This window comes from Lissotriton helveticus, chromosome 11 (genome assembly GCF_964261635.1).
Source record: "Lissotriton helveticus chromosome 11, aLisHel1.1, whole genome shotgun sequence".
NCBI classification, from domain to species: domain Eukaryota; kingdom Metazoa; phylum Chordata; class Amphibia; order Caudata; family Salamandridae; genus Lissotriton; species Lissotriton helveticus.
The window spans coordinates 912219376-912235148 of record NC_136072.1 but is presented as its reverse complement, the minus strand read 5'-3'; the positions used below and the strand labels follow the sequence as shown (position 1 = coordinate 912235148).

At 45.3% G+C, this 15773-nt stretch overlaps 1 protein-coding gene across 1 annotated transcript in view; it reads left to right on the top strand.

Moving 5' to 3' along the window:
* Window positions 1-15773, top strand: part of DTX1 (deltex E3 ubiquitin ligase 1) — a 360224-nt gene that overhangs the window by 12170 nt on the left and 332281 nt on the right. The window contains exon 2 of the mRNA XM_078667169.1: window positions 5852-7542. Coding sequence (XP_078523295.1) covers window positions 7284-7542 — 259 coding nt within the window. The 5' untranslated portion in view covers window positions 5852-7283. The remainder of the gene's footprint in view (window positions 1-5851; window positions 7543-15773) is intronic.

Below are 15773 nucleotides of genomic sequence, written 5' to 3'. Positions count from 1 at the left end.
TATATACTTATATATTAGTATATACTTGTAAGTACTTAATAGGCTCTGGAGATCAGCCATAGGACTTGTTCGCTTCCGCTTACAGACCTTTTTTTTCTGTTCAACTGCCTCTATTTAACTGTCTTAATAAAAAATGACCAGTAGAGGTCAGTAAAATACCAGAATTGCTTTCTCCTGAGGGACTTTCTTTTTTTAATGTTTCTGGCAACTGCTTCTATTTAACCTTCTTGAGAGAAAACGACCAGCAGGGGTCAGTAAAATATCAGAATCACTTTAGCGTTCTCTAGTTTCCAGTCCATAGATTGTCTTCCACGAGCACCCATAGACAATAGTATTTTTTCCAAATCTTGTATTTTCAGTGATATGACCACCGAAGGCCCTGATTTTATATTAAAAACAGAGCTTTGGACTATACCATTTCCTGCTGAAAGGCAATATATCTCTCCATGTGTTCCCCTACATGGTGTGTCACTCAGTTTGGTGCTTACTTTCCACCATGTTAAAGAACAGTAAATATTTCAGCACCCAGGTTAATCTGCTGCATAGCTAAATACATAAAAGGTCCCAAAGGCGAGACCGATTGCATTGCAAATGCTTGTTATTTGTTTATGACACCGCTTGCAGATATCGTCCATTTCTTCTGGATTTAAATAATATCTTATGCAGATGACTCTCAATTGGTCTTTTTCCTTACCCAGAATAAAGACTTCTTCTTCTCCTCATTAGACCCCTGTTTAGAGAAAGTTACCAGCTGGATTAATAGCTCTTGCCTTAAACTAAACGGAGACAAAATGGAGCTCATGATCCATGGCAACAATCCTAACCCTCCTATGAGTCTGGGCTGGCTGAGCTGTGTAGGTCCCAATCCTGTCCCAAAAACAGTTATAAAGAACCTAGGAATGTGGCTGGATAAATCCCAAGTAGTAAAGCTTGCAGCTACCTGCTTCGGCATGCTCAGGATGCTTCAAATATTTTCTCTCTTCTCCCTCCTACTTCGAAGAGGTGAGTGGTCCACGCTCTCATTCTCTCTCGCTTGGACTATAGCAATTTACTCTATTTGGGAGTGCCAAAAGCAACAATAAGGAACTTGCAGGTGGTACAGAATTGCACTGCTTGGATACTGTATGACATACCTAGACATCAATCTGCCCAACAAGCCCTGAGTACACTCCATTGGCTCCCAGTGATCAACAGAACCAAATTCAAATCATTCTGCATCACCCACAGGGCATTCCTTGACAAAGGACCTTCAGTCTCTCCTTCCTTGCTAGTCTCCTATTCTCCAGGGAGAACTTTGCGATCCTCTGATGCACATTTGGCCAACACACCCACTGTTAGAAGGGCAAAATACGGAGGGTGGTCCTTTGCCTATAATGTGGCCAAACTCAGGAACATCCTTCACCACTCACCGTGATCAGCCAAAAAGGATCTTTCCTTTCAGGAACTATTAAAGTTCTGGCTCTTCCAGAACAGCTCCCTCTAAACCCCTCTACATAGTCTACATCGCACTATCAGCGCTGGGATGCCTATGGGTATCTATGAACTCTATAATTGCTGCATAGAATAGAATAGAATAGAATAGACTAGAATAGAGTAGAATAGAATAGAACAGAATAGACAAGAATAGAATAGAATAGAATAGAATAGAATAGAATAGAATAGAGTAGAACAGAATGTATAGGTAGCAGGCTACTCTGTAGGTTTCGGGTCCACAGTGAGAGCTTAGTGTACTTGCTCACGGATTAAATCAAGAGTGTGTCTTTTTCCGCCACAGTTCAGAATTTGAATTTCTACAATCTGTAATTCTTAGATTCTATGTCCCTAAAATGTATCTACCAAGATATTCCTCAGCCTCGGGATCTCTGCAACCTGGCCCCTAATTTGGACTAGCATCTTTAACCTTGTAGTCTGTAGGCTACTCAAGGGTGATCGTTGGTATCTAAATGCCTGAGGCCCACCTCAGAATTCCAAAAGTCTGAACTCCTTGGCCAAGCTTTGACTTGTTCAACTTCCCTCAGGCAGTGCTCATTCACAGTTTAACACATTAACAAAAAATAAAATTCTGCTGGCTACTGACTGGAAAGCGCCTGAATGGTAGGCATTGACGAAGGGCATGTAAATAAAAACAAAACATGTTAGGGAATCTTGACAGCGTGAGTAAGTTGCCTGGGCTCTGCAGATTACTGAAAATGAGGTAGCGAATGAGTAAAGATTTGGCTGAGTGTTAGTTTTGAACCCTGGTAGTATGGTGTGGGAACTGGCAGTTTTGCTCAATGTAAACCTTGGTTTGAATTAAGCGTTTGAGGGAACCCCTACAACAAGGGACGGGAGTGATGTGTGAGATTGGTACCTGTGGAGGACAAGGTGAGTCTGACATATTTATTTCTGCTGTTTGTGAAGAATATGAGGTGAGGACCTACAGAAAACTTACAAAGAGTGTGAGACCTGGGTGTCTGCAGTTTTTGAAGACTGTAAGGTGAGGACCAACAGAACTTACAAGTAGTGAGAGAGATGGGAGTCTGCAGTTTGGGGTGAATCTGATTAGAAACCCATCAGTTTTAAAAATCAGCTGCAGATCCTTGAAGTTTAAGGGTAGGCTTAGGGCACGGTGTAAAGTTTTGAAATCTGCACTTTTGTGGGAGTTTGCTGTTTGGATCCTTATTTTTCATAACTGACTTCCAATACTTTTTGGATGAGTGTCGTGTTTGGGGCCTTTTATTGTGGGGTCCGCTTGTGGCGTTCCCTCCTGCAGTATATGGTCATTCTGAGGTAAGAACTTGTTCAGGTTTGAGCACCTGCAATGTGGAGTTAGTGTGAGGTTTGGCCTGGGGTGTTTTGTGGTCAAAGTGAAGTCTGGATGTCTACGCTTGGCGGGAGATTGGATGTTGTTACAGTAGTGAGAGAAAGGGACTCCCTGTGTTTAGGTAAAAAAATTGTCCTGCATCTCTGCATTGTGTTCAGTGTGATAACTGGGTTCATGCCCTTGGGACTGAATGAGAGATTTGGACGTCTGCAGTTTGAAGAAGCCTGAGAGAGGGGCTCCTGTTTGGTGTGAGTGCGATTTGTGGATCCCTGTAGATTGAAAAACGTGGAAGGTCTGTGCTCTCTTGGTGAGGTGTAGATACAATGTATGCTGAATGTGAGGGCTGGACCACTACTGTTTGTGCTTAGTACTCGACTCCTGCAATTTCGAGGGAAGTTTTGTTCTCACTATAGTTTGCATCGAGTTTGAGTTTGGATGCCTGTAGTTTGGGGTAGATTGGATTTTTGGGCCCTGGGAATAGTTTGAGCTGAATGTGAGGATGGGACCCCCCTACTGCCTGTGGGGTGTGCTCTTGGGGCCCTCTGAAGTTTAATATGAGTCTTCGCTGAAGTCAGGGATGTAAATGTGGTTTTCTGTAGTTTGGGGTCAGTGTGGAATTAAGGTGTTGATGCAGTTTGAGGTGAGGTGAGGATGGGACCCCTACTGTCTGCGGGGTGTGCTCTTTGGACCCTTTGAAGTTTAAGACGAGTTTGGGACCTTGCTGTAGTTATGAGTGTATGACTGGTTTTCTTTAGGTTGGGGCAACTGTGAGGAGAAATTGCAGCAGTGTGAGCCCAGAATGCAGTATGGGATGAGTTTGGCCTTAAATTACTTTGGTTAGGGCGGGTGTGCCGTTTAGACCGTTCAATGTTGGGTGGGTGGGAGTTTTGATACGGCTATATGTATGGATATGGATCCCCGTGCAGTCTGAGGTGAGTATGAGGATGAGACAGGGTCGGCTTTAGCGCTGGTGGTGCAAGATCCGAAAATCTTTTTGGGGTGACCCCCTCCCCATGATTCCCTCACCACCACCTGGCAAAATGCCCCTCATCTCACCATAGCCCCACTCTCACATACATTTAATTTGTTTTAAAGCGCTGGTAAAGGCAGGCTTTACTAATCCACTCGCCTATCCACAGAAAATACTGACCTGTTCTTTGCAGCAGGCATATTAACCCTCTGTGCTACTTTAAGGCGAGTCAAAAATGCCACTAGACAAAACTTCCATCTCTCTCCCTAGCAGGAACATTAATCACAAGAGTTATCTTGAATTTTTATTGCTGCCTGGAAGCTGGACGCCCAAGAAACTCTGCAGCAGGTGCTTTTAAATCTTAAATTATGCTTAACACAGCACCCCCCCTCTCCCCCTCAGGTCAGTGTCCCCCCTCCAGGTAAGCGCACAGTGCAGCCGCACTGGTTGCACTTCCTTAAAGCCGGCCCTGAGATGAGACCTCTGTAGTTTGCGTGAAGACAATATTTGGACCCCTGTGGTCTGCACTAAAGGTGAGTCTTCCTGCAGTGTGGCGTGACATTGTTTCCAGCTGCAGTTTGAGGATGAGCCCTCCGTAGTGTGCGTGGGTGAGTGTAATTAATGTTTAGACTCTGCAGTACGAGGTGAGCTTGAGTCCTGGCAGCAGTTTGGGGTGAGGGTTGGTCCCGGCTGCGGTTTGAGGTGAGTGTGAGGATGAGACCGCTGTAGTTTAATGCACGAGTGTAATATCATTTGAACTCCAGTGTGCAGTGAACATGAGTCCTTCGTGCAGTGTTGGGTGAATGTTGATGCCACCTACATTTTTGGGCTGAGTGCGTATATGAGACCCCTGCAGTTTCCTTGAGTGTGACATTTGCACCTGTGCAGCATGAGGGCGAGCCCTCTGTAGTGTGCGTCGGTGTGATGAATGTCTGGACTCTGCAGTGTGAGGTGAGCTTGAATCCTGGCTGCAGTTTGGATAAAGGTTGGTCCCAGCTTGCGGGCTGATGGCGAGTGCGAGTCCCTTGGGGTGTGTGATATTTAGAGCCCTTGAGAGGCGCTTGAGTCCCGGCTGCGGCAGTTCGCGTCAGTGTGATTCTAGAACCCTTGCATTTTGCCGCCCAGAGTAGGGACAAGAGTGTGGCAGAAAGTGCTAGAAGGCGCTCGAGCCAGGCAGCGTCGAACAACAGTTGTGTTTTCACGCAGGCTTCGCGCCCACCAGAGCCCTCAAGGAGCAGGTACAGCTCTCAGGGTTTTGAGAATGCCGGGTTCTCCTTCAACGGGTTATGCTTATTTTATAGCGATTATATTTTAATGCGGTTTTCCAAGCACCCATTTGTTTGATAAAAAAAAAAAAAAAAAGCAATTGTATTTCCGTGAAACATGGATGGCTCCGTCTCCTGCACCTGACAGGGACGCGAAGGGGCGGCAGCGGGGGGCGTCAAGGGAAGATAAAATCTCGAATGATGGGGGGGAGCCGACTGAAAAATATTGCTGCAAATTAAAACAGGAACAAGAAGGTGGGGGCACGGTGAAGGAGGATAGGATATGGGGAGGAAAGAGAGACAAGCACAGAGAGGAAGGGATGAAGGGAAGAGAGCTTGAAAAGAAGGGCTAGAGGGAGCATGATGGTGGAAAGGAGCGATGCAGAGGCGAGGGGGCTGGAGGGTGAGAGTCGAGTCACGGTGAAAGAGGAAGAGAGTGCGGTAGAAAGCAAGAGAGGGGGCTCGAGCGGTAGGTGGAGAGCGATAGATGTGAGGGAAACAGCGTGAGGGGGAGAGGGAAACAGCGATAGAAAGGGAGAAGAGAGTGAGACAGCGGGTAGGGAGGGAGAAGAAACTAATGGGCAGGAGCGCGAGAGGCATGGATAGGCAGATGGGCAGAGGGAGCGAGCGGAGCTGGCAGGTGAGTGGAAAGACGGGGTGAGCCGTGTGTGTGTGTGTCGGGGGTGATTTGAATAGGGCAGCATGGCACCGAGGTGCACCCGGAGCCGCTGCTTTTCCGTTGTATTTTGCTAATCTTCACCCACCTGCTCCGTTTTTTTTGCTCATGCTTGTTTGCTTGTGAATTATTTGCAGACGCTTGGGAGCTGGGAGACGGCCAAAGCCCGTGGGAGCCGAGCGAGTGAAGGTGGAGAAAAAAGGGAGAGGCAGTGAACACCTCTGCAAAAGACACCTTCCGGCTGGTAGAAGACCTCCTCCCCTCCCCCCTTCGGACGAGACCCGCGCAGAGCAGACGCCGGGCAAAATATTACATGTGTGCATGCAGTCGACGGCACCCGCACATTGGGGGCTCGGCATTTCTGTGCAGCCTTCCTCCTCCCCCCCCGGAGCTGCAATCACTGACAGGACTGCAAAAGAGAAGAGGAGGAGGAGGGGCGCTGATCTATATTCATCAAGGAGGAATATTCAGGGGCCTTTAATGAATACAGGGGAATGACTGCTCCCCTGCAGTGAGCCCCGTCCTCGCCCCTCCTTCCGCTGCTGCAGGATCTCCAACCTCCTGGCTGATGCTCCGGGAAAGGTCCAGATGAGGCTGGTGTGGACCAGGGGCTTCGGTGTGTGGAACCCTGACGCGGCAGGGAAGGGAGCAGCGTAGAGGGTCTGCATGCATCAGGGTGGACTGGTCCATGGGGAGACGGTTGATGGCCACATCATGGTCCAGCAGGCACCTCCCTTGCCAGAGGATTGATCACAAGCTCTTCTCTGGGGATGCTAGCCTGTGAGGGATCATCATCACCGGGTCATGATCTATCAAGGTTCCATTTAGCGTCGGTTTCGCCTTCTGGCTTCGCGTCTGGCATAAGGCCAAAAGGACAGGAGGAAATATATGCTCTGGACTAGTTGGAAAAATGAACCGTTGCAAGAGGTCGCCATGGACACCAATTTGCCGACAGTCTCCAAGGGAAAGCTGACACTGGCGTAAACCATTTGACCCAAGCCGACAAGGGATGGTGAGCTGAAGGTGCATGAGGATGAGCACTGAGCCATGTGTGCATTAGCAGGGCATGACGACAACCGTGGTGGAGGCTGCTCACCAGCAAGGGATGATTGATCGTCCCCATGGCTCATGGGGGGTCTTTACTTTCAAGGTTCTGCTGGATGATATCGTAAGGCCTCAATGGAGCGCTGGAGAAGACTGGCCAGGGGCTGGGCACCTTGATGTGTTCTCTGGCTTCCAAGCTCCAGAGCAGATGGCTTCCCCTTGACTTGCATGCTAGAGTGCCTGCACTTGCACTCAACAGAAACCACTAAGAGACATTATACACGTGGAGGGTGTGATTCTGCGCCAGAGGAGGAACTAGTGCCCAGCTAAACAGTGATAAGATTGTCATGTAGTTCTGCTTTAGCCTCTTTGCTGCCTGTCTGCCAGTCTCAATTCACTGGAAGTTCCACTATTGATTTCTCCTTCTTCTGGACTTTCTCAACTGTTATGCACAACATGAAATAAAACCTCTGGGAGTTTACTCTCCATTTTTGGTCCCACTCAATTACCTGTCGGGTCGGCACCATGTCTCGACCAGGCTCAGGGATTCTGATCTCGGTGAATGGGCTGGGCTTCCCGCCCCAAAATCTAGCCCGTGTAGTGGTGTGGGAATGGCTGAACGAGCATGGCCGGTGGAGGCCCTACACCGCTACGGTATGCCATCACATTGAGAGCGTATTGAAGGAGGACACCCGAGGCAGTGTGGTGCTGGGGCAGGTAGATGGTCAGCTGACGCCCTACATCATCGATCTGCAGTCCATGCACCAGTTCCGCCAGGACACAGGTGAGTGTACTTTATGTCTGTCAAGCAGCCGTCATTTCCTAACAATCGCACATGTTAACAAGCCTAGACTCTTTCAAACCATTTCTTAATCTCATTCCTTGTTATAGGAGGTCTGTCATATGGAATGAGACACCTGGGACATTCTACTAGTGGAACCATTCAGGAAAGGCCCTAGGGGTGGTGGGAATATCCTGCTTTACACAAAACTGCTTCAGCTACCTGTTGGCAGAGTTTTAAGTCTGAGGGTTGGTTTTGAAGTCTCCTGTTACAATAGATTGTCGAGATGTTCTTACAACTCTATGGAGGAGTTTTATTTCCAGACCAGGACACCCTTGAGTTGATAGTGCGCTTTACAAACACACATATTTATTTTAACAATGCCCTACAGTTTTCGTTGAAATTTACAAGCACAGACAGGTGAGATGCTCTCACAACTTGTAGATAAAGTTTTCGGTGGTAACTTTGATGTGTTTTGTTAACTCCTAGATGTCTCGAGCAGCTGCTTTTCCTGCTCTGGGTATATAGGGTATTACAGGAGTCTACCATTATGCAAGAGGGAACTGTTCTCATGCTCAGCATGAAGTTTTGTGTTCTGTCTGTGTGGTGTTATTGTAATTTCTCAATTAACAAGAGTAGATGCCCCTCACAGTGGTGCTAGAACACTTTTCACAGTGGAGGTGCTGCCATTAATGTTATTACACTGAAGTTATAGGGATTGTGAAAAATCCAAGTGTTATATAAAAAACACAAGTCCAACAACTGTGCTATGTCCATTTAGCAGGAGAGTGGTAAGGGTGTAGTATGTAGATAGTAGTACATTTTAGAGCACTGGTGTGGTAGCGCACTGTTATTTACAGACAGTATACTTTCAGTTGAAATGGCCACTAAATTTGCATAGGTAAAATTATACGGTGCAAAAATGATAATGTGTGGATAGGGGGTTTCAGCAAATGTTATCATTTGCACATCACCAAGCAAAGTGTTTCGATTTCTCCTGATCCTACTTAAATATTTGTTTCCATCACACTTCAGAATTACAAAAAAGTGCTTAATTTGTGCTTTCCTAATTGCTGATGTAATCTGAAATATGTATATAGTTTATTTATTGATATTTAAATGTGGTGTGTTAAAAAAAAACAACTTATATCCTACAACCTTTCCATTAGTTGCCTGTACCTCAAAAGGATTGTCACCTAAATCACTTTTACAAAATCCTCTCACTTTGCAGTCTGAACAATAAAAGTACACTCCAGTTTCCAAATAAGCAGCGATTTGTCAGAAGACATAGCATGACATTTGACCTTTTTCTTTGAGCACACAGCAATATGTGACAAGATAAACACAACATTTAAAGGCATCTTTACTGCTCATTCACCTTCTAAACTCCAGCATGATTATTTGTGGGGTTGCTGCAGCACCCCTACTTCCAGCGCCTACGTCCTCCACTTTTGGGAGGAGCTTTTGGGGCATCCGGTTCAATTAGGTTCCTCTCTGTAGGACAGAGTGGAGGGGGCCACTAGGAGCTACTTTAGAAGGTTCAGAGCCCGTGCTCCTATGGGTACATCAAAGACTCAAAAAATGGGGGCTTCTGTTCCTGAGAAGAGAGAATAAGAGTGTTCCCAATAGACGTGTTTAGACCAGTATCATGAGGATAGTCAATGAGACTTTCTCATGTTGCCCTTACACATCCTCAAGATGATGTCATGCTTCATCATAGAGTGGTGCTCCTCGTCGGGCCGGCGCTGCAATGCCCTACAGGTCCCCCGATGGGTCACTTTGGCGGAGATCTTTTTAAGAGAATCCGTATGATGCGTGCATGCGAGATGATTGGCGTGGTGGAATGGTGAAACCTGGTTGTGGGTTAAAACTGATGGGGGGGCACAAACTATCCTTTAATAAGTAGACCGCCCTGTCAGAGATAAAAACCTATAACAGGCAAATGCTACCCTAGAGGTTTAAAAGGAACCCCTGGTAGCCAGGGTGTATCGACTATACAGGGAAAGTACCCTATAGTCGTGAGGTGGAGGCCTTACTCAGGTCTCTCACTTAGTGATTTGTCAACATGTTTCGCGCCTATCAAATGGTCATTTCCAGGGATGCGGATATGGAAGTGTAGGTGCAGACGCACGGTCTGCACACCAATACCCAGGGCACGTTCGAACGCAGCACCAAAGTCCCTTTCCGCCAACTTGTTCATGGCGGGTTTACCGCCATGAACAAGCGGGTCGAAAGGGATACCATAATAGCAACAGCGGTGGCTGGCAGGTGCTGCTGCAATGCTGCCCAATGTATGTGCTCCGAAAGGTGGTCTGAAAAGGACCACTTGTCAGAACTGTGGCGGTCGGTCTTTCCGACTGCCTTGCATCCCCCCACCATCATAATGTGGCGGGCGGAAAAGTGCTATGCAATGGTGGAGGGCCTGCCACCGACAGGCTGGCGTTGGCGGGCCTTCCGCCATTGTAATGACCCCCTAAGTGAGAGACCTGAGTGAGGCCTCCACCCCACGACTACAGGGTACTTTCCCTGTGTGGTCGATACACACTAACTACCAGGGTTCCTTCTAAACCTCTAGGGAAGCATTTGCTTGTTATAGGTTTTTATCTCTGACAGGGCAGTCTACTTATTAAAGTATAGTTTGTAACCTCAGTTTTAACACACAACAACGTTTCACCACTCCACCAAGCCAATCATCTCACTTGCACACATCATATGGCATCTCTTAAAAATATCGCTGCCAAAGTGACCCTTTGGGGGACCTGTAGGGAATTGCAGCATCGGCCCAATGAGGAGCACAGCCCTTTGATGAAGCATGACATCTCTGTCGGGATGTGTGAGGGCAACATGAGACTGTCTCGTTGACTGTCCTCATGATATAGGTCTAAACACACCTATTAGGAACACTCTTTTTCTCTCTTCTCAGGAACAGAAGCCTCAATCTTTTGAGCTTTTGGGGCATAACCTGATGGGTTAGCAGGGGCATCATACTACAGGGACAGCAGCTGTTCTTTTAGTTGGAGTTACAATTGTGGCGTGGGTCGGGCCTTAGGGTTGTTTATGAGCGTTCCCAGCACTGTGAGCAGACCTGCTGAGGAGTAGAATAGTGCATCAGAGCAATGATTATAATCCAGACGTCCCCACAAAATAAGGGGGTCTGCTCCAGCTCATGGGAGGAGGTCTGGGTCAAAACGCTTGAGGGATTTCACATGTATTGTCTACACGCATTAAGAGCAGTTTTTCTATCTAATGGGTCGAGTTATGGATCAGAGCCTGAGGTATGGCTTTATCCAATAACTTTTGATTTTACTACAATTATATGTGTAATATACTGCTTAATAGCAGCTTTCAGTGGAAAAAACTACCTAGGCAGTAATTATAAATTAATAATACAGTAATGCAAGGACCAACACTAAGACTGAACAGTTTCCAAATAGTTACACAAGTTTATTACAATCACATAAACAATAGCTAAAAAATATACATTTCATAAAAATTGAATATATATCAATCATAACATAAAAATGCTTAAACATTAAGGAGTAAGTTGTGTGTCGACGCGTTTCGGCGACCAGCGCCTTTCTCAAGACAGATTACAACTTTCTGCAAAAAATAAGACAGTGTATAGTTTAATTTTTCCATTCTCAATTGTTCCGATGTTATCTTAACATAAATATGAATAACTTAAAAAATGACTAGTATCAACTATGTGTTCTATTTAAGCAAGGAAACACTGTTCAAACAGCAAAGGTCCTAAATTAATCCAAAATTGGCGAAGCATAAATGACATAATATAACCTCTATTATAGCCTGCTGCTATTTTCAATTATTACCAAAGTCTATTGATGGCATAGTGTACTATTGATACATGATCTCATTCTGTCATGTCCTGATATTTAATGAACGTTATGTCACAAATGATTATTTATAAAACATAGTAATCTCAAAAATACATACATCCATATACGTGTCAGAAAGAATTCTCTATGTCTACATCAGTCATGAGTGATCAGAATAAAGCTATGAATCTCATTCAGATAGGACAGATACAAAGGAAAAGTTAGATGGAAAAAACACAAGAAAGAGTCTGAAAGTTCGGTGTTTTATACTTGATACCGCTCCTTCTCTTCACTAATGGGAAGTCTTGGTCATTTGGAACACAAGAGAATCTCTATTATATCTATTCTATCTCTACAAAAGATACTTATATTTTTTCTAGATACTTATACAGAGAATTTACTCTTTCTTACACTCATTTCATCGATAGCGGTTATTAGCCAGTTTTACAGACTAAGATCACACATCTAGTTTTCACTTACCCCAGATAAAAATGGAGTTTACTCATTGGTCCAGAATACGACGCTAGTGAGGTTCCATCTATTTCTTTAAACCGTCTGCCACCACACCCTGTGCACACGCCTCCAAAACGCAGGGATCCGTGACAAAGCCCTGGACTGGATCACCTCCTTCCTCACCGACAGAACCCAGAGAGTCCGCCTCCCTCCATTCCGATCCGAAGACACCAAGATAACCTGCGGCATACCCCAAGGATCATCCCTCAGCCCGACCCTCTTCAACGTCTACATGACACCGCTCGCCAACATCATCCGATCACACGACCTCAACATAATCTCATACACCGACGACACCCAACTGACCCTGCCACCGCCAAAACCAACTTCCTCGCAGGAGTGAAGGCCGTCCTCTAATGGATGAAGAGCAGCTGCCTGAAACCGAACTCAGACAAGATGGAGGTCCTCATCCTTGGCTCCACCCCTTCCGCCTGGGACGACTCCTGGTGGCCAGCCACACTGGGAACGGCGCCGACACCCACCGATCACGCTCGCAACTTGGGGTTCATCCTGGACTCTTCTCTGTCAATGACGCAACAAGTCAACGCCGTCTCCTCCTCCTGCTTCAATACCCTTCGTATGCTTCGCAAGATCTACAGATGGATCCCCACTGAAACCAGAAAGACGGTCACCCAGGCCCTCGTCACCAGCAGGCTGGACTACGGCAACGCCCTCTACGCGGGAACCACAGCCAAACTCCAGAAGAGTCTCCAACGCATACAAAACTCCTCCGCATGCCTCGTCCTCGACATCCCCCGCCACAGCCACATCACCGCCCACTTGAAGAACCTGCACTGGCTTCCCATCAACAAGAGGATCACCTTCAAGCTCCTCACCCACGCTCAGAAAGCACTCCAAGACGCTGGCCCAGCATACCTCAACAAGCGGCTCACCTTCTACACCCCCAACCGCCAGCTCCAGTCTGCTGACCTCGCCCTCGCCACCGTTCCACGCATTCACCGAACAACCACCGGCGGCAGATCCTTCCCCCACCTTGCCACCAAGACATGGAACACCCTCCCCATCCACCTCTGACAGACCCAGGACCTGCTGACCTTCAGGAGACTCCTCAAGACTTGGCTGTTTGATCAGTAGCCCCCCACCCCAGCGCCTTGAGACCCTCACGGGTGAGTAGCGCGCTTTACAAATGCCTGATTGATTGATTGCAGTGATAAACCTTTTCAGATATCCAGGCTCGAAGTGCGCTGAACAGGAATTCCAATTAAGAGCAAAATGCAAAAAATAAATTAACAAAAAACGTTTTTTTAATGAAAACAGATGTTGTTTTATGACTCAGCTAGCATAGGAGATTGTTAATCAAATCAACATTTGGTCAACCATGTCCCCAGCCAATGAGATCTTTTTTCCATGATCTCTCACTGCCTAGCTCTTTACAGGTACTAGATGGACCACCATGGGCTGAACTCAATGAAGATCAAGATTCTTTGCTCCAACCATCAGCACAACATGTGACATCCTTTCCTCCATTCTCAGCTCTCCTTTTACGGACACTGGAGTTCCTTCACCAAGACAGCCAGAGATTGTTTTTATATCTGTGTGTGGACCTTGTCCACTGATCTTAAGCTTCGATACACTTAAAGCTTAATTTTCACTTGCATTGGTGCACACATATGCAGTAATCTCCACGTCAGGGGAGTGATGTGGCCCCTGCAGCGCAGGAGGCACCCAACACTTCAAGGGGGACCCCAAGTCAGCTGATGGCCAATGAATATCTCTAAGATATAGGCGATTCAGGGGCCCCTTATCACATTCTGCAGGGACCCCAGCAAATTTGTGATACACCCCTGCTTAGTGTCATAGGTACGAATACTGGAAAGGCAATCCAAGCCTTCTATCATTCTGAAGACAGTAATATTGGGTCATATTAACACTAGTCAATAAGAGTGCTTAGAAACAGAAATGCAGCATGAAGCATTATATAAAAACAACTTATCGTTCTTATATTGGATGTGATTTCAGAAAGTGACCCCTTAACGGAGTAACATGACTCATTGCCAGTTATGTAGAAAAACAATTGTGTATTGACCACATAATTATTACGGCTCACCCATCTAGAGATTAGCAGGTCATGCAGTGGTACGAAATCTACGTTGAACAGACGGGAGCACACTGATGTCCTATATAACACTGCATGTAGAAGTAGATCGAAGAGCCTTCAAAGGTGTCAATACATACTATAGACTTAGTTGTCAGTTAGATATATGGAGTGCCATCTCTACGCTCCTCACATACTCAATTTATCTGGCACAATGGACTGATCCATAGAGTCAAATGCTCATACCAGACTGCATCACTAACAGAGACGTCTGACCCCTACCTGCCTCTCTTATTAATTGAAAAACACACTAGAGCAACCAAGTCTTCCCTCAGAAGATAAGTAAATAATGCAACAACAAATAAAAACAATAAGGATCCCGTAGGAATTATTTAGGAAATATATTCGTTTTTAGATTGATTGGTTGATAAGATCCAATCAGGAATAATATCAAAAAGATACATTTGAATTAGGAAATAATTCCATTTGATATGGATTGAAAATAATTGAAATGATTTCGATCTACACTAAAAGTATAGCACAAATATTGTAATACTAACAATGCAAATTTTTATAATATTGTTTTCCTTTGATGGTTTTTCACTACAAAAATACAACAAATAAATGAAACATTTAAATACAAATCATATGTAAGGTCACTTACTCAAAGATTTTCAACACAGTCAAGTAGTGTTCTTTTTAAACAATGACCTTGCATATTATGGATAACCACTCAACCCGATTTAACAGATTCCAGGATGAGACTACATGGGTTATTTTGTTATACAAAGTATAGATGTAGATGTGGAAAGAAAGTCGAGGTTTCAGTCTATTAGTAGAGGATATTCATGAAATCATTAATAACTGAGGATTAATATTAGCTAGAGGAGCATACATGCCTATTTCTGTCCTCAAAAAACTTCCTGTCAGAAATGTGCTCTTTAAAATTGGGCTACACTGAGATTGTGTAGCCAGGAATGGAGATTTTGCTTTGGGACAAAAAGTAGTGGGGTTGCTCCCACCCAGGCTACATTTCTTCCACATAGTAGAAATTCATGATTGTTTGAGATCATGTATAACCATGGGCTGCTTTAAAAGGGTGTTTATGGTTTTAGAAATCAAACGGACAAAGAGTTCAACATTTGCGGTCTCAGCTTTATCAGGAGCCAAGTTAGCCTTAAGGACAGTGGGCTAGTTTCTTAATATGTGCGTTTTATTTGTTCTTATTTGTTTATTTAATTATCTCTAAGTTTTTTTTCCTCATGCTAGTTGCTATTCTCCATTTATTCACCATTATTCTTAATTCAGATTTGAAGGTATTCGTTCCTGGGAGAATCCGTTTTTGCTTTCTTTCTCTTTCATATCACTGATTAGTACATGCTGGGCTATCGATTACACGATCGAAGGTACTGATAAAGTGTGAAATTGATTCTAATACTCTGGCCTGATCACTTCAATCTTCTGCTGTGCAGAAAGATAGTCTAATATCCCTTCCCGTGCGATTTCATAGACTGAGGTAGGTGTAGGCCCGGGTAAGGTATTCAGGTGGCATTTTATTTCTAAAAAAAGCAATTACACAAAGAACTTTCCTCCAGTCTATCTTTACAGTTGTAATGTCATCAATGTTGCCATGTTATTGACAGATGGCCTGTAGGTAGGATGACCAGATTTTGAAAACCGTAACTGAGACATGCGACAAACATAGGAGTAGGACTGTAATTTTGCATCAGCTGTGGGACACAGAACGACTTTGTTCACTCAGGAACATAGAGAAAACACAACAATGAGACCCTGAGGGGAATTAAATGCAATTTTTGTACATGCAATAT